We start from the raw sequence: 27,460 nt of genomic DNA, 5'->3' as shown, positions 1-27,460 counted from the left end.
GATAAAATGATAAATAGATTGATAAAAACGATAACTTGATTGACAGTGGGGACCCCCCGGGAGATGCCACCCCCACATTCCCACCCCCCCAACCACCAAATCATACTTTTTTCACCATTTCTTTTGTTTTTTTTTTGTGCAAAATCTCATTTATTCCGGGGTTGTGGGTGCCGCCGCGTCCTGCCCTGCGCCGCGGGGGGGGCCCGGAGCCGCCGGGGGGACGCCGGAGGAGGTTGAGGGGACTTTGGGGGGGGATCTTGGGGGACCCCCGAGGGACCTGGGGGGGTGTCCGGGGGGGCGAGGAGGAAGTCCTGGAGCTGGAGGCGCTGCCGCAGGAGCCCGGTGAGGAGGAGCTCGGCCGAGGCCAGGGGCAGGCGGGCGCTCAGCGCTGGCGCCCAGCACCCCGAATCCTCCCCGCAGGAGATCACCAGCCTCTGGGGCTGCGGGGGTGTCACCGGGGGGGGGGGGAGGAATTAGGGGGGGGGTCCCTGCATCACCAGGACCCCCCCCAAAAGCCCCTGGGGTTGTTTGAGATGGGGAGGGATTTGTTGTCCCCACCCGGGTGCCCGTTGGTGGTAATAGGGTCCCGTGTGCTCAGTGCAACCCCCACTTTGGGACACTCCCCCCCCAAAATTCCCCCTTCTCCCAGGACCCCTGGGAGCCCCCAACCCCAATGGGATCCCCCCAGCCCCCCTCCGGATCCCTCAACCCCTATGTGGCCCCCCCCAGCTCCCCCAGGGCCCCTCAACCCCAATGGGATCCCTCAGACCCCCCCGGGATCCCTCAACCCCAATGGGACCCCCCCAGGACCCCTTCCCCATAACAAGACCCCAAATTCCCCCCCATGTCCCCTGGCGGTTCTGAGACCTCCAATGTCCCCCCCAATGTCCCCTCCCAGTAACCCTGGGTCTCCAATGTCCCCGTGGTCCAATCCCCAGCAGGTCTGGACCCCAATGTCCCCCCCCCGGTCCCCAGTGTCCCCTCACCCCGTAGGTGCAGGGCATGGTGGGCAGGAAGGTGCCACCGCTGCAGGTGACGATGTCCCGCATCTGCTCGGGCTCGGGGCGGACGCTGGGGGTGACGTGGACCTCGTAGCCCTTGGGGACACCAGGGGACACGGCCGTCAGGCCCACCCCGAGCCCCCTGGGGACACTCGGGGACACTTGGGGATGGTCACCTGGAGCAAGGGGTGGCGGCGGGCACGGCTGAGGGCCTGGGACAAGCTGAAGCCGAAGTGACGTTCCTGCTGGCTGTCACGCACCAGGAAGGACCCTGGGGCCAGCACACGGCCACTGCGGGCACTCTGGGGACAGGGGACAACGCGGTGACACTATTGTCCCCTAAAGACACCCCCATATCCCCAGGAACCTTCCCTGTTCCCCAGAACGACCCCCTTTTATCCATAAGGACCTCCGTGTCCCCGAGGAACAACCCTCTGATGTCCCCAAACACCATGTCCCCAAGGACCCGCTGTCCCCAAGGACCTGCTGTTGTCCCCAAGGACCTCATTCCTGTCCCCAAAGCCTTTGTCCCGCAACCCCAAGGACCCGCTGCCCCCAAACACCCCCTCCTCATCCCCCAAGCCCCCCGCGTCCCCAAGCACCCTCTCCTTGTCCCCAAGCCCCCCACGCTCTGTCCCCCAGCACCCTCATGTCCCCCCAGCCGCCCCCTCCCTGTCCCCAAACCCTCTCCCCGTCCCCGGGGACCTCGTGGAGCCACTTGGGGGTGACGATGGGGATGCCCCGTGCCACCGCGCAGAGGAACTTGACGGTGCGCCGGACGCGGTCGGTCACCAGGTGGGTGCAGTCGAAGACGGAGGTGGCCATGGACCCCCCCAGCGAGCCCAGGGCCACCTCCATGTCCGGGGAGGCCACCACCCCCGTGAACAGCACCTGGGGACACCGCAGGGACGTCCTTGGGGTGGTCACCGCCCCCGTCAAGAGCACCCGGGGACACGTTGGGGACACTGGGATGGTTTGGGGACACTACGGGGACACCACTGGCACCCCTAAAGGATTTTGGGGGGGACATGGGGGCACCCTGGGGGGGGTGGATGGATACTGGGGGGGATACGGGGACACTGTGGGGGGGGACAAAGGGACATTTTGGGGGACTCCAAGACATCCTGGGGGACTTGGGGACATTTTGGGGACATTTCAGGGGACACGGATGTTTTTGGGGACTTGGGGGCCTTCTGGGGGACATTCTGGGGACATTTTGGGGGACATTTTGGGGGGACTTGGGGACATTCTCAGGGACATTTGGGGGACATTTCAGGGGACACGGACATTTTGGGGGACACGGACATTTTGGGGGACTTGGGGACATTCTGGGTGACTTGGGGACATTTTGGGGAACATTTTGGGGACATTTCAGAGGACACGGACATTTTGGGGGACACCGAGACATTCTTGGGGACTTGGGGACATTTTGGGGACATTTCAGGGGACACGGATGTTTTGGGGGACTTGGGGACATTCTGGGGGACATTTTGGGGACCCCCCCCACACGTACCTTGGGGCTGGAGGAGCCGGCGCCTCCTCGAGGGCGGAGCTGGACCCGGGCGCCCTCCGGTGGCTCCTCCTCCTCCTGGGAGGGGGCGGAGCCATGGTGCAAGGCCCCGCCCCCTCCCCAGCAAGCCCCACCCCCCACCCGACCTCCCGCCTCTCCCCACCAATCAGCAGCCAGTGGGAGGGGCTTGCGTCCTGCTCAGAAGCCCCTCCCACCCTGACCACGCCCCCGTGCTTTGGCCCCTCCCACCCCAGTGATGACCACACCCCATAGGCTCCGCCCACAGGACCCCACCCAATCAGGCTCCGCCCCTACACGACCCCACCCAATCAGACTCCACCCACACGACCCCACCCTTTTAGGCCCCGCCCACACGACCCCACCCAGACTCCACCCTATCAGGCTCCACCCACCCTTATCTGCGAGGGGGCGTGGCCACTCCTTTTGGGGCGTGTCCTGGGCGGTGGGCGTGGCTCCTCTTGGCCCCGCCCCTTCTTGGCCGGCGGCTCCGCAGGGGAGGGGGGGCGGGCCCGGAGGCGAGGGCTGCGGCGCGGGGGGGCGGGGCATGGCAGAGCCCCGCCCCTCGCCTGGTTGGCCCCGCCCCTCACCTGGCTGGCCCCGCCCCCTCCAGAGGCCCCGCCCACCGCGGAGGCCCCGCCCCCTGCAGGGGCTCTGCCCCCCTGGCCCCGGGCCAGGCGCTGGCTGCGGCGGGGCCCCTGGGTCACCTGCGGGATTTGGGGAGGGGTCATCAGGGTCTGGAGCCCCCCAAGGCCGCGGGGACCCCACCGGGTGCCCCGGGGGTCGCTTGGGACCACCCCGACCCCACTCACGGCACCGCCGGGGGCTGCGCTGGTCCCTGCTCCCTCCTCCTGGGCTGGGGTCACCAGCACCGGCTCGGCTGGGGGGACACGGGTGGCGGGGGTGTCCTGGGGGGGCTCTTCCTCCTCCTCCTCCTTCTTCTTCACCTCTTCATCCTCCTCCTCCTCCTCCTCCTCCTTCTTCTTCTTCACCTCTTCATCCTCCTTCTCTTTCTCCTTCTCCTTCTTCTCTTCTTCCTCCTCCTTCTTCTTCTCCTCCTCCTCCTCGTCTTCTTCCTCCTTCTCCTCCTCTTCTTCCTCCTTCTCCTCCTCCTCCTCCTCCAGCTTGGGGTGGCAGAAGAGCTGCGTGGCCTCCTCAGGGTCCCAGCCCAGGGCTGCATCTGCCAAAAAGCCACGTTGGGGACCTGGGAGGTGACACCCCCCACCCCCAGGGGGACAACACCAAGGTCACCTACCTTCGGTCACCGGTGGCGGCAAGAAGTTCTGGGTGGGCTCCAGGAAGAGGTCGGGGTCATCTGTGGGGGGAAGAGCCTTGAGATGGGACCCAGGGGACCCGGAGGGGACCAGGAGGGGACCCAGGGGACCAAGGAGGGGGCCAAAAGGACCAGAGAAGGGACCCAGGCGGCCAAGGAAGGGACCCAGGGGACCAAACAGACAAGGGAGAGGACCCAAGGGACCACAGAGCGACCAAGATGGCCAAGAAAGGGGTAAAGGTGGCCGAGGAAGGGACCCAGGTGGCCAAGGAAGGGACCCAGGTGGCCAAGGATGGGGACAAGGGAACCAAATAGACAAGGGAGGGGACCCAAGGGACCAAGGAGCCACCAAGATGGCCAAGAAAGGGGTGAAGGTGGCCAAGGAAGGGACCCAGATGGCCAAGGATGGGGACAAGGGGACCAAAGAGAGAACCCACGTGGTCAATAAAGGGATGAAGGTGGCCAAGGGACCGAAAGGACCAAGGAAGGGACCCAGGTGGCCAAGGAAGGGGACCAAGGAAGGAGACCCAGGGGAACAAGAAAGAGACCCAGGGGACCAAAGAAAGGACAATGTGGTCAATAAAGGGGTGAAGGTGGCCAATGAAGGGGACAAAGGGACCAAACACACAAGGGAGGGGACCCAAGGGACCAAGGAGCCACCAAGATGGCCAAGAAAGGGGTGAAGGTGGCCAAGGAAGGGACCCAGGTGGCCAAGGATGGGGACAAGGGGACCAGAAGAACCGAGGAAGGGACCCAGGTAGCCAAGGAAGGGGACCCAGGTGGCCAAGGAAGGGACCCAGGTGGCCAAGGGACCGAAAGGACCAAGGAAGGGACCCAGGTGGCCAAGGATGGGGACAAGGGAACCAAATAGACAAGGGAGGGGACCCAAGGGACCAAGGAGCCACCAAGATGGTCAAGAAAGGGGTGAAGGTGGCCAAGGAAGGGACCCAGGCGGCCAAGGCCACCCCACTCACCCTCAGTTTCACTCTCTGCCACCTCCACGCTCGTGTTCCCACCAGGGGTGGCCTCAGCACTCCTGGATCCCCGGGCAGCATCGCCACCAAGGCCCAGATTTGGGGCCGGAATTGGAGATTTAGGGGCCAGACCAGCTGGCGCCACATCCGTATCGCCGCCCGTCGCCGAGGTCTGGGGGTTGCGTTGTAGGACCTCGTCCTCCGGATTCAGGTCCTCCGCGTCTGTCTTTGGGGCTAAATCCGGCTGTTTTGGAACCTCTCCTTCCACATCTCCGTCACTGCGTGATTCGGGGGGCAAACCCTGCCTTTTTGGGGCTGGTTTGTGGCATTTGGGGTCCGTCAGCCCCACACCGGTCTCACTGCCCATCGTGGTGTCCACATCGGGATTTCGGGGTCGGGTTTTGCTCCGGAGGCTCTGGACGTAAGGGGTGGGGGCCACCTCCTCCACGTCGGTGTCGCTGCCACTCTGGGGGGTCACGGGAGGGGAAACTTCTGGATTTGGGGTTGCCAGACCCACATCTGGATCACCGGGTGTCCCCTGTCCCCCTCGCACTGCCCCAAAATCCGTCACCACACCGCTGTCCTCGACCCCGGTATTTCTGTCCACGTTGAGGTCCCGACCAACGTCTGGATTTGGGGTTTCCATCACCACAGTTGGGTCCTTCTGGGCATTTTGGGGCGTTTTGGGGTTTCTCAGGCCGGGAATATCCGGGTTCGGGTCTTCTCCCTCTATATCTGTGTCGCTGTCCAGCTCCAGGTTCTGGCCTCTGTTTTGGGGACCTTTGAGGTCAGGATTTGGGGTCTTTATTGCTACGTCTGAGTCATCGTGGGGTTTTGGGGCCATTCTATGGGTTTTTGGACACCCAACACCTGGATTCAGCCCATCCTCCTCCACATCTGTATCGCTGTCCACTGTGAGCATCTCGTGTCCTCTTTGTGGTTCTCCAGGGCGTGGATTTGGGGTCTCCATCCCCACCTCGAGGTTCCTCGGTGCATTTTGGGTTATTTGACGCGATTTTGGATCCCCACCTCCTGGATCAGAAGGCTCCTCCTCCACATCCGTGTCGCTGTCCACCACGAGCGCCCATTTCTCCTCTTGGCGTCCGTCAGCACCCGGGTTTGGGGTCTCCACCTCGATATTTGGGGTTTTTGGCGCACTTTGGGTCATTTGTGGGGTTGGAAGGCGCACAACATTTGGGTTTGCTCCGTCCTCTTCCACGTCGGTATCGCTGCCCGTCGTGAGCGGTTCCTCCTCCTTTTGGGGGCCTTTCACAGCTGGATGCGGGCTCTCCATCGTTATTTTGGGGATGTTTTCGGTGGTTTGAGGGCTTTTGGCCAGCCCAACGTCCAAATTTGCTCTGCCATCCTCCACGTCCGTGTCGCTGTCCACCACCAGCGCCTGGATTCCGTTTTTCGAACCTGGATTCGGGGGCTTCATCTCCCCGCCGGGGGTTTTGGGCACCTTTTGGGCCTTTTGACGTATTTTTGGGTGTCGGACAGACGGAGGAAGGTCAGCCTCCTCCACGTCCGTGTCGCTGTCCACCGTGAGCATCCAACGCCCATTTTGGGCCCCTCCAGCACCCGGATTTGGGCCTCGTTCCTCCACATTTGGGTCCCCGCTCACCTCCGGGGCAGCCGGGTGACGGTTAGGGTGAAAAAGAGCAGATTTTGGGTGCGCCTCGTCGTCTGTGTCACTTTCAATGCCTCCCAGCTGCCTCACATCTGGGTCCACCTGCCCTTTCGGGTTTGGGGAGCGATTTTGGGGCCGAACGCCCGAAACGGCCGTTTTGCTCCCCGCATCTGGAGCCGGGGGAGTTTTGGGACACAAACGGAGCTTTTTGGGTCCCGCGACATCCGGATCCAGGGGGGATGGGGTCGAATCCATGCAGAGCCCCAGGTTTGGGGTCGGGCGGCGTTTTCGGAGCACGCGGATTTCTGAGCAGGCATCCGGCTCCTCCGGGTCGCTGGGGGGGGGGGGGGGGGGGGGCAAATATTGGGGTAGGGGGGCTGCAGGAGGGGACCGAGGGGTCCGGCCCCCCCCCGGTGCCCCCGGTGGGGGTCCCACCTACCTCTCCGGCACCACTTGGGGCAAGGTGGTGCTGCCGGCGGCGGGGCCTGGAGGGGGACACATTGTTATTATAGGGCCTACAGAAACCCTGAGATATTTTTTGGGGGGGTCCTGAGTTTCTGTAGGCCCTACAATAACAAAACGACCCCCCCCCATGATGGGATCACTCACACGTCTCGTCGTCCTCCGAGTCGCTGGTGACGGGGGGGTGGTGCCTCGGCTCCGGCCCCTGCCCTGTGGGATCCAGGTGGGTTTGGGTTTTTTTTTGGGGGGTGGGGGCTGCTGGACACCCCCCTGATAAGGACCCCGGTGTCCAGGAGCCCCCCCCCAGCACCCAATCCTCATGATTTGGGGAGGGGGACGGGGACCTACCTGTGCCCCCCGTGGTGACGAGGCCTCGGTGGCGCCTTCGCTGCATGGCCTGGGGGGCAGCAACAACTGCCCCATGGAAACAATTGCCCCCCCCCCAGACCCTACATGCCCCCCCCCGGCCCCCTCAAGCACCCCTCGGTCACCGCTGTCCCCCTGGGGCCAAAGGACCCCCCCCCGACTTCATCCATCCTCCTCCTCCTGCCCCCTCGCTTTTTATCTGCCCCTTCTAATTGCCCCCCCCCAGCTCTGTATCCTGCCCCAGGAACCCCCAAAATTGCCCCAAAAGGCCCTCAGGGCCCCAAAACTGCCCCGTGCCCCCCTCCCAGCTGCCCCGAGGTCCCCCAAATTGTCCCCGGGCTCCCCAAACTGATCCTGAGCCCCCTCCTATCCTGCTCCGGGGACCCCCTAAACTGCCCCACAACCCTTCTCAGCTACCCCAAGGACCCCTCTATTTGCCCCAGGGTGCTCCTTAAACCCCCCCGGACCTCCTCAACTGCCCCAGGGACCCCCCCAGCTGCCACCAGACCCCCCCCTCAACTGCCCCAGGGTGTTCCTAAAATCCTCCGGACCCTGTCAACTGTCCCCACGACCCCTTTCAATTCCCCAGGGACCCCTAAACTGCCCCTTGGACCCCCCTAAACTGCCCCAAGGACCTCTAACTGCACCAGGGACCCGTTAATTGCCCCAGGCTCCTCCCAAACTGCCCCAGGGACCTCTTAAATGCCCCAAGGATCCCCTAAATCGCCTCGGAGACCCCTCAGTTTCCCCAGGGGCCCTCCAAATTTCCCCAGGGACCCCTCAAACTGCCCCGTGCAGCCCTTTATTGCCCCAGGGACACCCCCAAGCTGCCCCGGGGACCCCTCAAATTGCCTCAGGGACCCCTTAATTGCCCCAGGGATCCCCTAAATCGCCTCAGAGACCCCGTAATTGCCCCAAGGACCATCCAATTTGCCCCGGGGACCCCCCTGACTGCCCCGGGGAGCCCTTAATTGCCCCAGGGACCCGTTAATTGACCCAGAGACTCCCGAAGCTGCCCCAGGAACCCCCCAAACTGCCCCGGAGATGCCTTAATTGCCCCAGGGCCCACCCAGACTTCCCTGGGGACCTGTAAATTGCCCCAGGAACCCCCCAGATTGTCCCGGGAAGCTCTTAATTGCCCCAGGGACCCCCCATACTACCCCGGGAACCGGTTAATTGCCCCAGATCCCCTCCAAATTGCCCCGGGGAGCTCTTAATTGCCCCAGACCCCCCAAAAATTGCCTCCAGGGAGCCTTTAATTGCCCCAGGCACACTCCATACTACCCTGGGGACCCGTTAATTGCCCCAGACCCCCTCCAAATTGCCCCTGGGTGCCCTTAATTGCCCCAGACCCCCCCAAAATTGCCTCCGGAGACCCGTTAATTGCCCCAGACCCCCCCCAAACTGTCCCAGGGAGCTCTTAATTGCCCCAGCCACCCCCCAATTTTCCCCTGGGAACCCTTAATTATCCCAGGGCCCACCTATACTGCCCCGGAGACCCGTTAATTGCCCCAGAGCCCCCCCCAATTGCCCCAGGGAGCGCTTTATTGCCCCAGGCCCCCCCCATACTGCCCCGGGGACCCATTAATTGCCCCAAGGAACCCCAAAATCTCCACAGCCCCCCCCCAGCTGCCCCACGACCCTCCAAAGCCCCCCCAAAAGCCTCAGGCCCCCCCCGCCCCGGGTCCCCCCACCGCCGATCCCGCCAAGGGGCCCCGCGCTCACCCCTCCCGCGCCACCGCCTCCAGGCCCCGCCCCTTCATCCCCATTGGCCGCCGCCGCCCCGAGGCCCCGCCCACCGCCCGCTCCCATTGGCTCCGTCCGGCGCGGAGCATAGAGAGGAGGGCGGTGGAGGTCCTCCGAGAGGGGCGGGGGTGCTACCATAGAGAGGGGATTGCAGAGCGCCCACGCCGGGACATAAAAGGAGGTGGGCGGGGCTAACGGCAGGGAGGGGCGGGGCGTCTGGCGCGCCGTCCAATGGGAGCGCGGCAGACGGGCGGCGCCGACCAATGGGAGCGCGGGGCCGGCCGCCGCCGCTTTGTCTATATGAGGCGCCGCGGGGCCGCGGGAGCCGCCATTGTCGCCGCCGCCGCGCTCGCGATAGCGCTCTCGCCTTAAAGGGGCCGCGCCACCGAACAGCCCAGCAGGACCGGAGGGGGGGGGCCCACAGCTCCGGCACCGTCACAGCGCCCAGCCCTGCGCCTACCGCCGCCATGAGGGAGATCGTGCACATCCAGGCGGGACAATGCGGCAACCAGATCGGGGCCAAGGTGAACAGCGGGCGGGCGGCGGCGGGCCCCGGGGGTGGACCCCCCCCCCCCACCCCTTTTATTCCCTCTCGGTGGCGCGGCCCCTTTTAAGAAGCCCCTCCCCCTCCCCGCGCAGACAAAGGCGGACCCGAATCGGGGCGATTTCGCCCCAAAACTCGCCCCGTTCGGCTCGGCGGGCGCGGCCCCGACGTGGCGGGGGGGGGGGGAGGGCTCGGCGTCGAAATGGAGCGGCCGGGCCCCAAAATGGAGGTTTCCGGCCTCAAAATGGGGGCTCCCCGCCCCTCCCCCCCCCCCTCCGGCTCACGCGGCCCCAAGATGGCGGCTTCGCGCCTCAGCGCCGCGGCCCCGAATCGGCGCCTTTTGTCCCCAAAACCGCCTCGGTTTGCCCCTCCCCTGGCGACACCCGCCTCAAAATCCCCCCAGTTTTATTTGTTAAAGAATAAAATTCACCCCAAGTTACAGGATTTCGGTGCTAAAGTAGAGATTTTTCACACAAAAAAAAGTGTTGTTTTTTTTTTTTTTCCCCCCTATATCTTAAAATTCCATTTTTAATCCCCAAATTCATTTGCTTTTATTTTTTTAAGCCTCAGAATCGTTGCATCCCGCCCCCTCATACGCGTTTTCACCCCCCCAGAATGCCGACTTTGTTCTAAAAATCGCTCTTTTTGTAGGCCAGAATGAGTTAAATAAGCATCAAAACGGGCGTTTCCCCCCCAAAAATTGGCGTTTTTGTGCTCCAAAACGAAAAAATTCACCCCCAAAACGAAAAAATCCACCCCCAAAATGGGGCGTGCCGCCCACGATGCGTTCAGCCCCCGATTGGGGGGGATCCAACCCAAAAAGGGGGTTTCTGAGCCCAAACTGGAGGTTTTCGGCACCCAGAGGGGCGTGCCGCGTCTGAGGAGCCTTAAAAACGCCTCCTTTGGGATATTTGTACCCAAAATTGTGATTTTTTTCCTTTAAGCCCTTAAATATTTTTTAGTGGCCCCAAAATAAAGGAGTTTTAACTCAGAATTTTAGGTTTTGGGCCTCAAAAGCTGCATTTTCCTGCCCCCAGATGAATATTTTCAGCCTCAAACGAAGAGCTTTGTTCCCCAGAAGGGAATTTTCAGCACTAAAATGGGGTTTTCTGCTCCAAAAAAAAGGATTCTGAACCTAATAAGAGATTTTTAAACCCTGATAAGGTTTTCTTCTCCCCAAAATGTGTTTTTTTTCCACCACTATGAAAGCTTTTTGGCTCCAAAGGGAGTTTCTAGCCCCAAAATGGAGGTTTGCAGCCTCGGAGTAAGATCTTTGTTCCCTGAAAAATGATTTTTCAGCCTCCAAAATGGGCTTTATTTGCTCCCAATTTGTTCTTTTCGATACCAACGAAAAGGAATTTTTTCGCCCCAATTTTATTTTTCAGCTGGAGATGCTTTTTCAGTTTTCCTTTAAAGCTAAAATCCAGGGTTTTGGCCCCCAAAATGGAGGTTTCCACCCCTAAAATGGAGGTTCTCGGCGCAGGAGAAGCATCTTTGTGCTCTCAAATGCAGTTTTTCTGCCGCAGTTTATGGGATTTAGCTTAAAACAGGAGGTTTTTAACCCCGAATGAGGGGCTTTTTGCTGAAAAATGATGCTCTTTTAGCTCTAGAATGAATGTTTTTGCCCCAGAATATGCTCTTTATGTGCGGCAATAGGGTTTTTTACATGCACAATAGGGCTTTTTTACACCTAAACATCATTTCAGCCTGAAAATGATTGTGCTGTTGTTTTTTTTTTTTTCAAGCCCCAAAATGGGGAATTCCCCTCCCAAATGGCAATTTTGATCTCAAAATGGATGCTTTCAGCCCCAGAACAGGATCTTTGTGCACCCAGATGGTTTTCAAACCCCAAAATGGAGGTTTTCAGCCGCAGAATGGGGTCTTTGTTCTCGAGAATGACTAAAAGCAAGTTTTTAAATCCCCAAAAAGCGTTTCTGCTCCACAATTGTGTTTCCAGACCCGTAATATCAATATTTAACCCCAAAACAGGATTTTGCTCTCTGTAATTAGTTTTTGAACATCCCCGAAATACAGACTTTTTGTCCCTAAAAAGCGCTTTTCACCCCCAGGAGAGTTTTACATGCCGTGAATTCACTCTTTTTCCTCCAAAATGGGCAATTTCAGCCTGTAATTAATTTTTTTTACCCGCAGAATGCGCGTTCTCAGCCCCAAAACATGCATTTTGCCCAGAAACTGTAATTTTAAAACTGGAGAAATTACAGTCCATCAAAAACCTATAAATGGAGGCTTCGAGTTTCCAGAATGATGTTTTTAAGCCCAAAATGGCATTTAGAAGCAATTCTTCCACTGTCAGCCCCAAATAGCAGTGTTTTGGCCTTTTTTCACCCCCAGGGCGTGGCTGAGCCCCCCCCCCCCCCCCATGACCTTGGGGGGGGGTCCCCAGGGTGCCAGCCCCTCCCCCACCTTTTGTTCCAGGCACCCCACCCAGCCAGAGCCCGTTTAAGGAGGAAAAAACGGCAATTCCGTAAATCCCTTTTGCCTTAAGGAAGAGAGTGGAGGTTTTGGGGCGAGGAAAGGTGATTTTGGGGGTATCTCCGAAATTAACATTTTTTGGAGGTGCCTCCGCAATTCAAACGCCGTTTCCGGTTCCCGCCCTGGCCGTTTTTTTGGGGGGAGTTTAGGGAGGGGCTACGCCCAAATTTGGCCCCGCCCCTGCGGGTTGCTGAAGCCATGCCCCCTTCGAGTTGGCTGCGCCCCTTTTGGGCAGAGCCCCGCCCCCACCGTGTTTTTGGCTTTGGCTCCGCCCCCAGGGCTGGTCCTTGGTTTGGCTCCGCCCCCTTCTGGAGGGGGCGGAGCCTTTCTGACCTCCCCCCTTTTCTCCAGTTTTGGGAGGTGATCAGCGACGAGCACGGCATCGACCCCACCGGCACCTACCACGGCGACAGCGACCTCCAGCTCGACCGCATCAGTGTCTACTACAATGAAGCCACCGGTACGGTGCCACCACCCCGATGTCACCCGGGTGTCCCCATCACCCCCAAATATCCCCATCACCCCCTGTGTCCTCGTCACCTTCCCCCCTCCTTGTCCTTGTCCACCTCTGGGGGTTTTGGGGTGGTTTCTGGGGGTTTTGGGAGGGTTTTGGGGGTTTATGGGGGGGTGATGTGGTGGTGGCACCGTCACCCACGCCCCCCCGGTGACACGGTGATGTCCCCAGGGGGTAAGTACGTGCCAAGAGCCATCTTGGTGGACCTGGAGCCAGGCACCATGGACTCAGTGCGCTCGGGACCCTTCGGGCAGATCTTCAGGCCGGACAACTTCGTTTTCGGTGAGTCCCCGACCTCGTTGGGTCCCCGGGTGTCCTCTTAGGGTGGTCCCAAAGGGGTGCGGGTGAGGGTCCTTGGGGTGCTGGAGGTCCCCAATTTAGGGTGAATGAGGTTCAAGGGGAGATTCAGGTCTTCAAGTTTCAGGTCTTCGAGAGGAACAGGTTCCTGGGGTGCTCCAGGGGGAGAGGTGGTGGTCCCCAAAAAAGCCGAGGGTCCCCAAGGAAGGTGACCGAGGTCCTCAAGGAGCTCCAAGTGCAGACAACGAGGACCAATGGGTGTCCCCACGATGCTTGGTTGTCCCCAGGGCTGGTCTGAAGGCCTTCCAAGAAGGTGGCAGATGTCCTCAAGGGTGGGACGGGGATCAGCGGGAGGTCCCCAAAGAGCTCAGGGTCCCTGGGGAAGGTGGTGGGGTGGCATCGAGGTCCCCAAAGCCCTTCTGAAGCACCCCAGTGGTGGGATTGAGGGGCCCCAAGGAGCCTCTCCGTGACACTTCTCCCACCCCAGGCCAGAGCGGCGCGGGCAACAACTGGGCCAAGGGCCACTACACGGAAGGGGCCGAGCTGGTGGACTCGGTCCTGGACGTGGTGCGGAAGGAGGCGGAGAGCTGCGACTGCCTGCAGGGCTTCCAGCTCACCCACTCGCTGGGCGGCGGCACCGGCTCGGGCATGGGCACCCTCCTGATCTCCAAAATCCGCGAGGAGTACCCCGACCGCATCATGAACACCTTCAGCGTCGTCCCGTCCCCCAAGGTGTCGGACACGGTGGTGGAGCCCTACAACGCCACCCTGTCGGTCCACCAGCTGGTGGAGAACACGGACGAGACCTACTGCATCGACAACGAGGCGCTCTACGACATCTGCTTCCGCACCCTCAAGCTCACCACCCCCACCTACGGCGACCTCAACCACCTCGTCTCGGCCACCATGAGCGGCGTCACCACCTGCCTGCGCTTCCCCGGGCAGCTGAACGCCGACCTGCGCAAGCTGGCGGTCAACATGGTGCCCTTCCCTCGCCTCCACTTCTTCATGCCCGGCTTCGCCCCGCTGACGTCCCGCGGCTCCCAGCAGTACCGCGCCCTCACCGTCCCCGAGCTCACCCAGCAGGTCTTTGACGCCAAGAACATGATGGCCGCCTGCGACCCGCGCCACGGCCGCTACCTCACCGTGGCCGCCGTCTTCCGCGGCCGCATGTCCATGAAGGAGGTGGACGAGCAGATGCTGAACGTGCAGAACAAGAACAGCTCCTACTTCGTCGAGTGGATCCCCAACAACGTCAAGACGGCCGTCTGCGACATCCCCCCCCGCGGGCTGAAGATGGCCGTCACCTTCATCGGCAACAGCACGGCCATCCAGGAGCTCTTCAAGCGCATCTCGGAGCAGTTCACGGCCATGTTCCGCCGCAAGGCCTTCCTGCACTGGTACACGGGCGAGGGCATGGACGAGATGGAGTTCACCGAGGCCGAGAGCAACATGAACGACCTGGTGTCCGAGTACCAGCAGTACCAGGACGCCACCGCCGAGGAGGAGGAGGACTTCGGCGAAGAGGCTGAAGAGGAGACCTAAAAAGGGGGGGCGGCCTCCGCTCATCGTCCTCGGAGTGCCCTCGTCCGTCACCATTGCCACCGTCAGCGTCGTCCTCGGAGAGCCCTCGTCCTTCAGCGTCGTCCTCGGAGAGCCCTCGGCCTTCATCATCCTCTTCCTCGGAGACCTTCAGCCTTCACCGTTGTCACCGCCAAGCCCTCGGCCGTCATCGTCGTCATCCTCGGAGACCTTCAGCCTTCATCGTTGCCCGCAGGGAGCCCCTGGCTTCGGAGCAGCCTTCGGCCTCATCATCCTCATCCTCCACCATCAGGTGGCCCCCAGAGCCCCCCTCGTTCCTCCAAAACCCTCATCCCTCACCGGGCATCGTCATCATCGCCGTTGGCACCATCACCGCCGAGCCACCAGCCCCTCCGTGTCCCCCTCGTTGTCCCCACATCCCCCCCTCGCCGGGGGGGGGGGGGGGGGTGACGGCACCACTAAATTATTGCAGCTCCCCCTCCCCGGGCAACCAATTTGCCCCCTTCTTTCCCCAAAACCACTTCCCCGGCTGCAGGGGGTTTCCAGGGTGGCCCTGTCCCCGCCGTGTCCCTGGCTGAGGGCTCTCCTGTCCCCTCCGTGTCCCTTTTTCCCCCGAATCCATCCCATTTTATTTTTTTTTTTCCCCTTTTTAAGCTTTTTTTTTTTTTTCATATTGAAAAGCCGCCCCCGGGCGAGGAATAAACCCGGGATGCAAAGCCACCGCCATGTCCCTTGTCGTGTCTCTGGGGTGGGGGACAAGGGGGGGGGGGGGGGTCTCGGTGTCCCCATGTCCCCACCGGGGTCTCCCAGGGTTATTTTGGGGTCCCTGTGTCCCTTCTGAAGTCCCCTGAAGCCCATTTCTGTCCCGTGGGGGGGGTCTCCTGTGTCACATCTGTCCCTACAAGGGTCCCCCTGTCCCTTATAGGGCCGCTCATGTCCCCTGTCCCCACCACATCCCCTTGAGGGTCGCCCCCCCCAAAGCCCTTCCTGTCCCTTTTGGGGCCACTCGCGTCCCTTTTGGGGTCCTCAAATCCCCCCCAAAACCCCAAAAAGACCCCAGGGCACCCCAAAACAGCCACAGGCTGCAGATGCGACAGCTTTTAATGACATTGGGACACACATGGGGACACATGTTGGGACGTGTCCCCCACCCCGGGGACCCCCCGAAGGGGCGGGGGGGACACGAGGTGGCACTTGGGGAGGGGTTGGTGGCACTTTGGGGGCCACGGCAGCACCAAGGGGTGGTGGCTCCATGGGGACGTGGTGGCACTTGGGTGACAGAAGGGGACACGGGGGAGGACGTGGAGGCTCCAGGGGGTGGTGGCACCTTGGGGACCCGGTGGCACCGCCTCAGGCCACGCAGTCGGACTTCTTCTGGGCAGCCTGCGGAGGACAGAGCAGGGACAAGTGAGGAGGGGACACGGCTGTCCCCAAACCCCCCCAGGGACCCCGATGTCACCCCCCAGACCTGGGTGACGCTGACGCCTGTCAGGGCCTCGACGGCGGCGGGCAGGCGGGTGACGACGTCCAGGATCTCGCCGGGGAGCCGCGACACCCCGATGTCCCCGGAGCCACCGGCCACCAGCGTCACCCGGCGCGTCCCCAGCAGCGGCTGAGCCACCGCCTCCGCCACCTGGCCCAAAAAGGCAGGGTTTCAGCCCAAAATCTGCCTGTGGCACCTCGTTCCCTTCCCACAAATCTTGCTGTCCCAAATCCTGCCCGTTTCGGCCCCATAATCCAGGTAGGTCGCCCCCCAAATGCTCTCAAACCTGGTGGTTTCTGGCGCCTTGCCCAAATTCCTCTTGTTTCACCCCAAAATTCACTGCGGCAATGCTTAGTCCCTCCCTGGCCACTCACCAACTGACCACTGCCCTAAATCCCTTGGGTTTCACCCCAAAACCCACCACACATAACCATGAATCCCCCTGCCCACTTGCCTGTCCCCAAATCACCTCATCTCACCCCAGATTTGCCCCTTTGTGCCCCAAATCCTCAAAATCCATTGGAGGGAACCCCAATACTCCCCATACAACCCCCAAATGTCCCATGTGTACCCCTGAGACTCCCTCTTGAGACCCCAAAACACCTCATGGGGACCCCAAATCTCCCCCCGGGCCCCCCAAACACTCCCACCCCATAGAAGAAACCCCAAATCCTCAAAATCCACTGGTGGACACCCCAAAACCGCCACACCACCCCCAAAAACCCGATGTTCACCCCCAAACGCCCCCTTTGAGACCCCCAAACACCTCACGGGGACCCTAAATCCCCTCTGGGACCTCCCTAACCTCCCCTACCGCATAGAAGAGACCCCAGATCCTCAAAATCCACTGAGGGGAATGCCCCAAACCCCTACACAATCCCCAGGTATCCCATGTGTACCCCTGAGATTCCTCCTTAACACCCCCAAATGGCCCCTTTGAGACCCCAAAACACCTCATGGAGACCCCAAATCCCCCCTGAGAACACCCCAAACCACCCCCACCCTATAGAAGAGACCCCAAATCCTCAAAATCCACTGGGGGAGACCCCAAAACCCTCACACAACCCCCCAAAAACCTAATATTCACCCCCAAACGCCCCCTTTGAGACCCCCAGACACCTCACGGGGACCCCAAATCCCCCCTGAAGACCCCACAAACCATCCCCACCCCATAGAAGAGACCCCAAATCCTCAAAAACCATTGGAGGGAACCCCAAAACCACCCCCCCACAACCCGCAAGTATCCCATGTATACCCCTGAGACTCCATCTTGAGACCCCCAAACACCTCATGGGGTGCCCAAATCCCCCCCCCGACCCCATAAACCACCCCCACCCCATAGAAGAGACCCCAAATCCTCAAAGTCCACTCGGGGAGACCCCAAAACCCCCACGCAACCCCCCCCAAAAACCCAATGTTCACCCCCAAACGCCACCTTGGAGACCCCCAAACACCTCAAGGGGACCCCAAATCCCCCCTAGGACCTCCCAAACCACCCCCACCCCATAGCAGAGACCCCAAACCCTTTGGGACACCCCCCAGGGCCCCCCTCTCACCTGGGGCAGCCTCTGCAGCACCATATCGACCACGGCGGCCTCGCGGAACTGCCCGAAAGCCTCAGCCTTGGCCTCCGTCTGCGCCGCCTCCGCCCGCGCCCGGGCGGCCACCGCTGCCGCCCGCGCCGCTCCCGTCACCTGCAGGGGACGTCCGAGTCCCCAGGGGGCTCTGGGGACACCCCCCAGGGCTAGGGACCCCTGGTTTTGTCCCAAAACCCCCCAAAACTCAGCCCCGGCCTTTGGGGGCCTCGACTCACCCGCATGGCCTCCGCCTCCGCCTCCGCCTGGGTCATCACCTGCAACCTGTGGAGGGGCGGGGCTTGGAAAGGGGGCGGAGCCTCGAGGGGGGCGTGACTTGGAGGGGGCGGGGCTTATGGAGGGGGCGTGGCCTCACGGAGGGGGTGGAGTGCAAGGGGGTGCCAGGCATAAGGGTGGTAGAAAGGGGCGTGGCTTGGGGAATGGGCGTGGCTTGGGGGAATGGACATTGAATGAATGGGCGTGGCTTGAATGAATGGGCGTGGCTCGAATGAATGGGCGTGGCTCGAATGAATGGGCGTGGCTCTCATTTAAAAGGGCACCACCTCCCTTAAAATGGGCATAGTGGTGGGGCCCACCACCCCTTTTTAAAGGCTCTCGGGAAAGAGGGCGGGGCTTCACGGGGGGCGGGGCTGTTGGTACAAAGGGGTGTGGCCTGAGGAAGGGGCGGGCTTTGTATTAAAGGGGCAATGCCTCCCTTAAAAGGGTGATGGCCCCACTGCAAGAGGAGCCACCGAAAAAAGCAAAATTCGGCTGGTTGAGTTTTTCGAGGGATTTTCAAGTCGCAGAACTGCTCTTAAAGAGGGCACGGCTTCGCCACGCTGTGGGGGCCCACCAGATAGGCTTGATATTTAAAGGGGAAAGAGCTTAAAGGCACGGTTCTCACTCTAGTTGTGGGGCCGCCCATATGGGGCTGGACGGGGATGGGGATGGGACGGTGATGGAGAAGGGGAGGGGGATGGGGATGGGGATGGGGAAGGGAAAAGGGGAAGGGGATGGGGACGGGCTCACCGCTCAGCCTCAGCCAGCCGCTCCAGGCGATAGCGCTCGGCCTCGGCGGGTTTGCGGACGGTGGCCTCCAGCTCGCGCTCGCGGCGCCCGATCTCGTGCTCCTGCAGCTGCGCCTGCTGTGCCCGCTCCACCACCAGCACCTGCGCCCGCTGCTCCTCGATCTGCTGCTTCGTCCTCGCCACCTGCGCCCGCAGCACACATCAGCCCTGTGCCAAAACCTGGCGGGGACGGGGCCCTGGGCATCCTAGGGACTGTAGGAATCCCTGGGGACCAAAGGGGGTCTAAAGGGGTCCAGGCGTCCCTGGGTGGTCCCAAACATCCCAGCTGAGGGACCCAGGTGTGTGGGGGGGGGTCCCAGGTGTTTTGAAGGGGCAAGAAACAGAGAGGACCGAGGTGCCCAGGGGGATCCCAGGTGCCCAGGAGGGACCCAGGTGTTCTGGGGGTGTCTCAAGTGTCCTCAGGGGGGTCCCAAACATCCCAGAGAGGGGGACCAGCGTACCTGCAGCTGGTAGGCCAGGTCGGCCTGGGCCTTGCGGGCGTTGACGGCGGCGTCGCAGAGCGCCTGCTGCACCTGGAAGTCCCGCTGGGCCTGCGCCATCGCCGTCTCGCTCAGCAGCTGCGCCGAAACCTGCTCCTGGCGCGCCCGCGCCTCCTGCAGGGACACGGGGGGACACGTGGGGACACCAGGTGGGTGATGGGGGGCATGCTACATGATGGAGGGGGAGTGTGGGGGTGTTGTGTGCGGAGATGGGGGTGCTGGGGGACAAAAGGGGGACATGGGGACACTGTGGGATTGGAGGGGGACGGGGACACTGCAGGGTGGTGGGGAAACCAGGGGACAAAAGGACATGGAGACAGCAGAGGACCCCAAAGGATAGGGGGGAACGTCAGGAAAATGGGGTGGGGATGTTACAGGGGGAGCGCAGAGACAACCTGGTGACCTTAGGGGCATGGGGGGGGGGACAACAGGGGTGGCACCAGCACGCTGTGAGGGGACACGGTGACCTCAGTGATGAAACAGGGGTACGTGGGCACATGCGGGGACGTGACGGGGCAGTGGGGGTCCTGGGGGGGGGGGGAACAAAGACGAAGGACTCACGCGGATGCCGGCGTCCCGCTTGGCCTCGGCCTCCCCCACGCGGGCATCACGCTGCACCTGCGCCGTGCGGCCCTTCCCCAGCGAGTGCAGGTAATCCTGGGGACAGGGGACACGGGGACAGGGTCATTGCCCCGATCCACCCTGCGTCACCCGTGTCACCCAGTCCCCGTGTCACCCTGGTGACCCTGGTCCCCATGTCACCCTGCGTCCCCGACGCCACCCGGTTACCGCAGGGGCACAGCTAGCTCCGGTGCCACCCGTGTCCCCTCTGTGTCCCCTCCTGTCCCCCCGCAGTGCCACCTGGTCATCGTGGATGTCCTTCAGGGTGTAGCTGACCACGCTGATCCCCATGTTGACCAGGTCGGACGAGGCCACGTTGAAAACCTGCTCCGAAAACTTCTGCCGGTCCTTGTAGATCTCCTGGGGGACATCAGGGGCGGGGCTTGGGTGGGTGGGGTCAGGGGGGCGTGGTCTTGCAAAAGGGTGTGGCACCAGGGGGTGGAGCCTATGTGGGTGTGGCACCCGTTAGGGGGTGGGGCATGGGCAGGGCTTCTTTGAGGGCGGGGATTATGGCAGGGGGTGGGGCTTGGGAAAAGAGGCGGGGCTTATGGGGGTGTGGCTTTTAAAGGGGCATGGCTCTGGCCATAGGGGCGTGGCTTCCCCCCCTATCCCCCGCTCACCTCCACGGTCATGTGGGCCATGATGGCGCGCTGGTGGCCCTCCAGGGTCTCCAGGGCGATCTGGGCGATCTCGCTCTCCGACTTGCCCAGGAACATCTGGCAGGCAGCCGCCAGCATCTCCTTGTTCTGCCCCTGGATCTTCACCTGCCCCCCAAAAAGGGAAGCTGCAGCGTCCCGCAGGGGTCCCCAGAGCGTTATTCCCCCCGATAACCAAGGGTTTGGAGAGGCTCTTTTCAGAGAACAGCCCCTGCACGTGGGGTTTTTGCCCACCCCAAAACCCCCTTTTTAACCTCATCGTCGCCCCTTCAACAAACCCCACACGGGGGCTACCCACAGCAGTGCCCTTTTAAGAGGATGCGCTCCTTCGGGTGGGGCCCACCTCAACAGGGCCGCTTTAAGGCAATGTTGCTGCCCTCCCCCTCCCATTCTCCCCCCCCCCCCCAACCACTGCAGCATGACACTGCCCTTTTAAGAGCCCCCCCCCCCCCCCCACCAGCAGCTCCAGGTGGGGCCCACTGCGGGACCCCTCTTAAAAGGGGCTGCACCGGTGCCCCCTGGGGACCTGGGGGGCGGGGGGAGGTGACAGCTGTGGGGACACGGGTGGGGGGCACGGGGGGGGGCAGGGGGGTACCTGGGCGATGCCAGTGACAGAGATGGGGACGCCGTGGCGGGTGTACACCTTCTCACTGCGCACGTTGAGGGTCAGGGTGTTGAGGGAGATCCTGGGGAGGGGGCAGGGAGGGGACAGGTCACCCCCACGGCACCCCCTTGTCCCCCCCATGCCACCCCCGTGCCCCTCATGTCATCCCATGCCACCCCCTTATCCTCTGTCACCTCCTTATTCCCCCCCATGCCATCCCTTGTCACCCCATGCCACTCCCTTGTCCCCTGCTGCCACCCCCTTGCCCCCCCATGCCCCCCATACCCCTCCTGTCCCCTCACATCCCCCCATGCCACTCCTTCATCCCATGCCCCCTCATTGTCCCCCCATGCCACCCCCTTGCCCCCCCATGGCCCCCAGACCCCTCCTGTCCCCCCACATCCCCCCATGCCACCCCCTTGTCACCCTATGCCACTCCCTTGTCCCATGCCCCCTCTTTGCCCCCCATACCCCTCCTGTCCCCCCACATCCCCCCATACCGCCCCCTTGTCCCCTTATGTCCCCCCATGCCACCCCCTTGCCCCCCCATGGCCCCCAGACCCCACCTGTCTCCCCACATCCCCCCATGCCACCCCCTTGTCCCATGCCCCCTCCTTGCCCCCCCATGCCCCCCATACCCCTCCCGTCCCCCCACATCCCCCCATACCCCCCCACCAGCCCCCCCCTCACGCCCCCCCATGTCACCGCTGGATCTGCTGCAGACACGGCACCACCAGCACCCGGCCCCCGGCCACCATCACGGGGGGGCTGCGGCAGAAACCTGCGGGACGAGGGGGCACGGGGTAAGCCCCGGGACCCCCCCCACACACCCCCGGTGCGGGGAGCGGGGGGGGATGGGGGGGGTCCCCGACTCACCCGACACCACCATGGCCTCGTTGGGGCCGCACGTGAAGAACATCCCGGCGGTGACACGGGGACAGGGACCGGGGACAGGGACCAGGATCGGGACCGGGATCGGGACCGGGACCCCCCCCCCGCAGCGGCTCGGCCCCACCCGCCCCGGCCCCGGCAGCCCCCGCGGCGCCGCCCGCCCGCAGCCGCCCCCTGCTGGCCCCGAGGGGGCGCGGAGGCGGCGGGGGGGGCCGCGGGTGGCTTCTGGTCCCCAAAGTCCCCTCAGGTGTTCGGTGGTCCCCAAAGTCGCCTTGGATGACCCTTGGTCCCCAAATTCCCCTCAGGTGTTCACCAGTCCCCAAAGTCGCCTCAGGTGGCACCTGGTCCCCAAAGTCACCTCAGATGTTCCTTGGTCCCCAAAGTCTCCTCAGGTGACCCCTGGTCCCTAAAGTCTCCTCAGGTGACCCCTGGTCCCTAAAGTCCCCTCAGGTGGCCCCTGGTCCCCAAAATCCTCTCAGGCAGCTGTTCATCTGTAAAGTCACCTCAGGAGATCCATTGTTGGTCCCTGAAGTCCCCTCAGTTGGCCCCTGGTCCCCAAAGTCCCCTCAGATGATCCTTGGTCCCCAAATTCCCCTCAGGTGACTGTTTCTAAACCTCCTTCAGGTGGCCTGCAGTCCCTAAAGTCCCCTCAGATGATCCTTGGTCCCTAAAATCCCCTCAGGAGATGGTTGGTCCCTAAAGTCCCCTCAGGCGTTCATTGGATCCCAAATCTCCCTCAGGTGGCCCCCTGGTCCCCAAAATCTCCACAAATAAGCGTTAAGAGCCAGTAATTACAAGCCTCAGCCCCACTTTTTTTTTTTTGCCTCCTAATATTATGGAGAAAATTATTTTGGGAGTTAGAGAAAATGCCCGGAAAACAGCACAGTCATTGGTCGTGGCCAATGTGAGGGGAAAATCCAGTTTGACAAACTTAATTTCCTTAATTTTCACCCATGTAGTTGACCAAGGGGAGCCAGCTGAGGTGATTTTTTGGGGTTTCAGTAGATTTCAACGTGGTTTCTGACCCTATCCATCTGAAAAATGCTACAAGGAATTCACAACGCGATGGGTGAACAGTTGGCTGAGGGGTCAGGCTCTGAGGGGCCTGGTAAATGGGGTGGCGTTAGGCTGGTGGCCAGGCACCAGTGGGGCTCCATTTTGGGGCCAGTGATCCCATAAACGACCTGGCTATGGGATGGGAAGGAAACCTGCGTGTTTGTGGCTGACACTGAGCTGGGAGGAGCTGCTGACTGTGTAGGGGCGGAGAGGCCCCGCAGAGGGATCCCCTCCGCCCCCCCACGCGTGTCCCTATATCCTCCATAGGGAGAAACCCCACAATATGGCAGAGTTCGGGCAGACGCCCTCAACAACCATGCCCCGCCCGGCTTCACCATCGCCCTCCGCGCATGCGCCACCGCCCGGCGGGACCGAAAGGACGGGCACGGCGAGGGTAGAACGGGCGGAAGCGCGGAGCCTCGCTGCAGCGTTGCGCATGCGCAGCCGGAAGCCGGCGCCTGCCCCTGGATAAGAGGCGGAGAGGCCCCGTCCGAGCTCTTTTTCGGCGCCGGATCTGCAGAGGCCGCCATGTGAGTGCGGCGGGGCCGGGGGGAATTTGGGGTGAATTTGGGGGTATTTGGGGCTGAGAATGGCGGAGGAGGGGCTGTGGGGTCGGGGAGGGGGTGGTGGGGTCTGGGAGGGGGGTTTGGGGGTCCTCAGGCCACGGGGAGGGGGTAAATGGGGGGGGGGAGGGGAATTGGGGCCTGGTGGGGGGGTCGCTGAGGGAGGAATTTGGGGTGAGGCCTTGGGGGGGGGACTGGGATACAAAAGGGGAGGGCTCAGGGATTTTGGGAGCGTTGGGGTGGGGATTAGGGGGGGTTCAGGGGTTTAGGAGGGGGATTTGGGGGTTCTCAGGGCTGGGGGGGGTTAAATGGGGAGGAATCGGGGCTTGGGGGGGACTGGGGGGAATTGTGGGGTTAAAATATGGGGGGGGGGATGAGGTAGGAAAGGAGAGGGATTTGGGTTTGGGGGGGTGTTGAGGTGGGAATTGGGGGGTGGGGGGGTGTTGACAGGCCTTGGGGGGAGGTGATGAGGTGGGAAGGGGTTGGGGTTAAAATGTGTGGGGTCAGGCTGTGGTTGGGGTCCCGAATAGAAATTGGGGGGGGGTTGAGGCCTTGGGGTTGTCCCTGATGGAGGAATGGGGGGTGCTCCAGGCAGGGGGAGCTCTGATGTAGGAGTTTGGGGGGGGTCATTGAGTTAAAAACAGGGGGGTCCTAGGCCTTGTGGGGGCACTGAGGTGGGAGTTTCGGGGCTCTGGGGGCTGTTCCTTTATGGGGGGCTCTCTGAGGTAAAAGATTTTTGGGAGCTCCCTGTGTTAAGGGTGATTCGGAAGGGCGCTCCACCTCTTCGGGCTCACCCACAGGTCCTCACCATCTCATTTTAAGGACCTGCACCCCCCAATTCAATGCAGGGGGTAAAAGGGGCGGGTCTGCCTTGCCCCTTTTCACCCCAATCCCCGTTTTCCTGACAGAATGACCGACTGGGAGACGGCGCCCGCTGTCACCGAGACCCCCGACATCAAGCTCTTCGGCAAGTGGAGCACGGACGATGTGCAGATCAACGACATCTCCCTCCAGGTATTTTTCGGCCCGCGTGGGGTTACCCTTTGGGGTCACCCCAAGACCCCGTGGCGCATCAGGAAGGGGCCTCACCATCTCCCCCCTACCCCCCCTGCAGGACTACATCGCCGTCAAGGAGAAATACGCCAAGTACCTGCCCCACAGCGCCGGGCGCTACGCGGCCAAGCGCTTCCGCAAGGCGCAGTGCCCCATCGTGGAGCGCCTCACCAACTCCATGATGATGCACGGCCGCAACAACGGCAAGAAGCTGATGACCGTGCGCATCGTCAAGCACGCCTTCGAGATCATCCACCTGCTCACCGGGGAGGTGCGGGGCAGCTGGGACCATTTTTAGGGGCGCGGCGGTTGGGTTTTAGGGGCGTAAGGTCTGATTTTGATCCCTTTTTTTTTTTTTTCCCCCTTTAGAGAGGTGCGGGGCGGTTGGGTGTTGGGCTGGGACCATTTTTAGGGGCGCGGCGGTTGGGTTTTAGGGGCGTAAGGTCTGATTTTGATCCCTTTTTTTTTTTCCCCCCTTTAGAGAGGTGCGGGGCGGTTGGGTGTTGGGCTGGGACCATTTTTAGGGGCGCAGCGGTTGGGTTTTAGGGGTGTATGGGTTGATTTTTATCCCTTTTTTTTTTTTTTTCCCCCCCCCGCAGAACCCCCTGCAGGTCCTGGTGAACGCCATCATCAACAGCGGCCCCCGCGAGGACTCGACGCGCATCGGCCGCGCCGGCACGGTGCGGAGGCAGGCCGTGGATGTGTCCCCGCTGCGCCGCGTCAACCAGGTGCCCCCTTTTGTGGAATCCCTGAGCTGTGGGGACCCCCCTCCTCGTCAGCGTGTCCCTGATGTCCCCCTTTTTCCTTCCCTTGCCCCCCCCTTCCTCCCAGGCCATCTGGCTGCTGTGCACGGGTGCCCGCGAGGCCGCTTTCCGCAACATCAAGACCATCGCCGAGTGCCTGGCCGACGAGCTCATCAACGCTGCCAAGGTGAGGCTGTCACCAGGCGGTGGCAGGACGGCCTCACAATCGCGACATGTCATGATTTCTCACGGTTTTTTTTTCCTCCTCCCCTTGCCAGGGCTCTTCCAACTCATACGCCATCAAGAAGAAGGATGAGCTGGAGCGCGTGGCCAAGTCCAACCGTTAAAGAGCTGCTGTTATGCACAAAATAAAGTTGGCTTCTACTTTGTGCCCCTCCTCTCCTCCCTGTGCTGTGGGATTATGGGGGTGCTGTTTATGGTTTTTGGGGTATTTTGTCCTCTTCCACGCGCACGAGGGGTGCCTGGGGGGGTCCTTTTTGGGGCTGGACCCCAGAAAAGCATGGGGATGTCCCGTTAGGTCCCACGTGTCTCCATGCTACACAGCTGCCCCCAGCTCACCTTGGCACGTTATAGGGTTGGGATTTCCTCATTCCTGGGTGTGATTTGGGGTTGGGGGCTGTGTCCCCTTGCCCCGAATCCCCTCTGTGCCCCCGTTTATCCCTTGTTCCACAGCGGGGGGTGGAGGAAACAGCGCTGAGAGGCAAGGCAGAAGAAATAAAACCGGGACGGGGGGGGGGGGGGGGGTGACAGGCTTCTCCCCGGAGGAAACCAGTCCCTCGGGGTGACAAAGTGGTATGGGACAGCTGCCAAAACCCACAGGTCCCACCCTGAACCAGGTGTGGTGCCAGCCGGGTCCCGCAGGGCCACCGTGGCCCTTGGGACTGGGACCCGTCCCCTGGTGACAGGGTGAGGGGGGGGGCGTGCCGCTGGCCCTCCCTGTCCGGCTGTACCTGAGCTGAGCGGGCGCTTGCTGCGGCCCCCACGGGGGGGTTGGTACCCCTGGGGGCAGGTGAGGAGGGGCTGGGGGGGGGGGCGTTTGGGTATTTTTGTGCTTTTTTTTGGGATCTGTTGGCAGCGGGAATTGGGGTATTCTTTGCAGCGATGCCATCCCTGCCTATTTTTGCTCCCTCACCTTGCGTCCTCACGTCCTTATTGCCCCCTTGTAACCCCCCCGCGCTGTTTCCCCCCTTCTCTAGGGCCATCGCTGCCATGACGAGCCCCCCGGCAGACCCCGAGGGGCCCCCCCGGGACTGTGTCATTTGCTTCGCCCCCTACGACCGCCTCTTCAAGCTGCCCAAGGCGCTGGGCTGTGGCCACGTCTTCTGCCTCGAGTGCTTGGCCAGGGTCAGCGTGGCGACCCCTGCCGCCCCCTTACTCTGCCCCATCTGCCGCCGCCCCACAGCCCTGCCCCCCCGCCGCGGCCCCCCAGCTTTGCCGACCTGCTCCGACCTCCTGCCCCCCGCCCTCCCCGCCACCCCAAGGGGCTTCGTCCGCTTCGATCGCCCCAAGGGGCTCCTGCTCTACGCCCCCCAGCCCGGCCGCCTGCCCACGGTGACCCTCAGCCTGGAGGTGGGGGGGTCCCAGCCCCCCCCAGCCCCTCCGGGGGGCCGGGGTGGGGGGCACTGGCCCTTCTTCAAGGCGGTGGCCGTTGCCGTCGCCCTGCTGATTTCGGGGGGCTTGGTGCTCTGCGGGGTCTTCATCTTCTTCCTCCTGCCCGCGGCGTGCGAGGGGGGCAGCCCGGTGACAAACAGCACCTGGGGGCCGCCGGGGTGGCCCCCCTATTAACGAGGACCCCCCCCACACCCCCTCCCCATTTTATGGGGCTGGGATGTCTTGGGGTTCCCCATTTGGTGGGGATGGGTTCCTAACAGGTTCCCCCCCCCAAACTCATACCCTTGGCCAAATGGGTTTTGGAGGGGACATCCCCTCAGATTTGGGGATGGGGGGGCAACACACAAGCCCCATTTCCCCTTTATTAAATCTTTTCCCCAATACCACGTCCTGATGATGCCTCTTCTGTAACGGCAACGAGCGTGATCCCAAGGACACCCCCTCCCCCCCCCAAAAAAAAACAACAAAGCCAGGACCTTTTGTTTGTAAGGGGGGGCAACCAGGAGCTGTAAATCACCAGTTTGGCTTAAATTGAGGAGGGGGGTGCCCAAATCCCTGTCGGAGGGGGGGGGGTGTTTTAGGGCTGGGAGGGTGGCAGGGTGCCCAATTTCCACCTCCCGCCGTGCCTGGCGCCGCCGCCAACTCCC

At 62.3% G+C, this 27,460-nt stretch overlaps 4 protein-coding genes across 6 annotated transcripts; 2 read left to right on the top strand and 2 right to left on the bottom strand.

Annotated features, from left to right (window-relative positions):
- Positions 1-121: 121 nt before the first annotated feature.
- On the bottom strand, positions 122-9,133 carry MDC1 (mediator of DNA damage checkpoint 1). Of its 2 annotated transcripts, XM_072025048.1 has the most exons (14): positions 8,960-9,133; positions 7,217-7,265; positions 7,016-7,078; positions 6,846-6,891; positions 4,777-6,740; positions 3,785-3,844; positions 3,522-3,709; positions 3,342-3,476; positions 2,925-3,236; positions 2,515-2,589; positions 1,707-1,892; positions 1,178-1,303; positions 987-1,097; positions 122-440 (listed from the first exon to the last, which is right to left on the bottom strand). In XM_072025048.1, exons 1-14 carry the CDS (start codon positions 9,116-9,118, stop codon positions 147-149), a joined length of 3,768 nt encoding a protein of 1,255 aa, XP_071881149.1. In that variant the 5' UTR covers positions 9,119-9,133; the 3' UTR covers positions 122-146. The 2 variants fall into 2 exon arrangements, with proteins under 2 accessions (XP_071881149.1, XP_038027721.2); XM_038171793.2 differs by having other exon boundaries at positions 3,342-3,709.
- A 142-nt stretch (positions 9,134-9,275) lies between these two features.
- Positions 9,276-15,090, top strand: TUBB (tubulin beta class I). Its single transcript, XM_038171794.2, has 4 exons — positions 9,276-9,504; positions 12,369-12,477; positions 12,703-12,813; positions 13,316-15,090. The coding sequence occupies exons 1-4, from the start codon at positions 9,448-9,450 to the stop codon at positions 14,371-14,373; spliced, it is 1,335 nt and encodes a 444-aa protein (XP_038027722.1). The 5' UTR covers positions 9,276-9,447; the 3' UTR covers positions 14,374-15,090.
- Positions 15,091-15,453: 363 nt separating this feature from the next.
- Positions 15,454-21,926, bottom strand: FLOT1 (flotillin 1). Its single transcript, XM_038171795.2, has 12 exons — positions 21,752-21,926; positions 21,581-21,656; positions 20,867-20,957; positions 20,236-20,379; positions 19,856-19,975; positions 19,556-19,651; positions 18,956-19,108; positions 18,457-18,638; positions 17,667-17,712; positions 17,410-17,547; positions 15,839-16,003; positions 15,454-15,753 (listed from the first exon to the last, which is right to left on the bottom strand). Exons 1-12 carry the CDS (start codon positions 21,792-21,794, stop codon positions 15,721-15,723), a joined length of 1,287 nt encoding a protein of 428 aa, XP_038027723.1. The 5' UTR covers positions 21,795-21,926; the 3' UTR covers positions 15,454-15,720.
- A 1,276-nt stretch (positions 21,927-23,202) lies between these two features.
- Positions 23,203-27,199, top strand: RPS5 (ribosomal protein S5). 2 transcript variants are annotated; one of them, XM_038171799.2, is made up of 6 exons: positions 23,203-23,352; positions 24,294-24,399; positions 24,500-24,709; positions 25,038-25,166; positions 25,270-25,368; positions 25,460-25,572. In XM_038171799.2, the coding sequence occupies exons 2-6, from the start codon at positions 24,295-24,297 to the stop codon at positions 25,526-25,528; spliced, it is 612 nt and encodes a 203-aa protein (XP_038027727.1). In that variant the 5' UTR covers positions 23,203-23,352; position 24,294; the 3' UTR covers positions 25,529-25,572. The 2 variants fall into 2 exon arrangements, with proteins under 2 accessions (XP_038027727.1, XP_071881155.1); XM_072025054.1 differs by lacking the exons at positions 23,203-23,352; positions 24,294-24,399; positions 24,500-24,709; positions 25,038-25,166 and adding an exon at positions 26,399-27,199 and having other exon boundaries at positions 25,460-25,554.
- Positions 27,200-27,460: the final 261 nt, after the last annotated feature.

This window comes from Anas platyrhynchos, chromosome 17 (assembly GCF_047663525.1).
Source record: "Anas platyrhynchos isolate ZD024472 breed Pekin duck chromosome 17, IASCAAS_PekinDuck_T2T, whole genome shotgun sequence".
NCBI classification, from domain to species: domain Eukaryota; kingdom Metazoa; phylum Chordata; class Aves; order Anseriformes; family Anatidae; genus Anas; species Anas platyrhynchos.
The sequence above is the reverse complement of the archived record's forward strand: the minus strand, read 5'-3'. Positions and strand labels throughout refer to the sequence as shown.